General features: G+C 51.2%; 1 protein-coding gene across 1 annotated transcript in view; it reads right to left on the bottom strand.

Moving 5' to 3' along the window:
* SUPT4H1 (suppressor of Ty 4 homolog 1 (S. cerevisiae)) overlaps positions 1-971 on the bottom strand; it is a 7,124-nt gene extending 6,153 nt beyond the window's left edge. Inside the window, exons 1-2 of the mRNA XM_006889243.1 lie at positions 903-971; positions 27-189 (exon numbers count right to left, since the gene is read on the bottom strand). Coding sequence (XP_006889305.1) covers positions 27-189; positions 903-971 — 232 coding nt within the window. The remainder of the gene's footprint in view (positions 1-26; positions 190-902) is intronic.
* Between the last annotated feature and the right edge of the window lie 278 nt (positions 972-1,249).

Raw genomic sequence — 1,249 nt, 5'->3', positions numbered from 1 at the left:
TGCATACACTCCTGGCTTAAAATTACTGACTCGCTGCCACTTAGAGACCCAGCTGTCCTCTGGACTCATCATTGCGATGATTCCGTCAAAGGATGAGCTGGTGCAATCATATACCATCTCTCGGTTACCCTTCATCTGCAAGTATGTATCACAATTGTCGCAGCCATCATATTCAAACTGATCTATAGTCTTGAGGGAAAAAAAGGAAAAGGTGAGTATAATTAGTTGTGTGTCACCGAATGGGATCTGACCAACCTCAACCCTAGATGATAAAGTAGAATTGCCCTGAAGGATTTTCTAGACTTAAAATCTTGAAGTAGATCATCTGGTCTTTTCTCCAGAGCCCATGAGTGAATTGGATTTGTTCCCTTTCAGTGAGTAGCTGAGTACTTATCCATTTCAGCACCTGGGCTCCTTCAAAAGCAAAGATGGCTTTGTCAAGACTTCAAACTGGCTAACTTTCTGGCTCCCTCAGTTAACTGTCCCATCAGTTCCCCTACCCATCACTCCCAAAACTCCATTTCTTCAGTCCTACTCTTACATTTCTTCCTCTTCTGTTCCCAATTCTTCTCTATTCATCCCCATCCCTAGTCTCCTTGGGGTCAGGCACCTTATCTGACTACTCTTTAAGCTGCAAAGCCCTAACTCTGACCCTTATTTCCTTTGCCTCCGGTTAAGTTCACTCAACGTCCTTTAAGAGCTAGCTAGGTCTGAGCTTAAGGACTCAAGGTATGTAAGGGTGTACATGCTTCTGGCTCGCTCGAGTTCCAAGTAACGTGAACAACAGCTTTCCTTGACTTCCCACTCCTCCAACTGCCTCCTGGAATCTTAAACCCTACTTTTCACCGTCCTCAGTCTCTTCCCAGTCATCATCTTACTGCAGCCAGGCCCCCGACCGGTACCTTAACTAGTGAACACAGCAAACAAGCTCGCAGATGCCGCAGATCCTTTGGCACCGTCTCCAAGGCCATCGTCTCAGGCACGCAAGACAACCAGCCAGAACTCCCCCGAGCTGCTTCTCACTCTCGGTAAATAAACACCAAATTACCCACAATGCTAGCTTCTGGCGTTGGCCACGGTCGACTTCCTCTTCCGGTGTGGCCGCCGGCCCCGCCTTCTTCCCCCCATCCCCACCCCCCGGCCTCGGAAATGGTCTCTCCCGCCTGGGAGGCGGGGCGGCCCCGGAGTCACCTGGGCCGGCGCGCGCTCCCGCCACCTGGGCGGCGCGCGGGCGAGGCGGAGGCGGCGG

This window comes from Elephantulus edwardii, unplaced genomic scaffold, assembly GCF_000299155.1.
Source record: "Elephantulus edwardii isolate Elephantulus edwardi_28Jun2011 unplaced genomic scaffold, EleEdw1.0 scaffold00077, whole genome shotgun sequence".
In the NCBI taxonomy this organism is placed as follows: Eukaryota; Metazoa; Chordata; class Mammalia; order Macroscelidea; family Macroscelididae; genus Elephantulus; species Elephantulus edwardii.
This window is presented reverse-complemented; position numbering and strand designations above follow the sequence as displayed.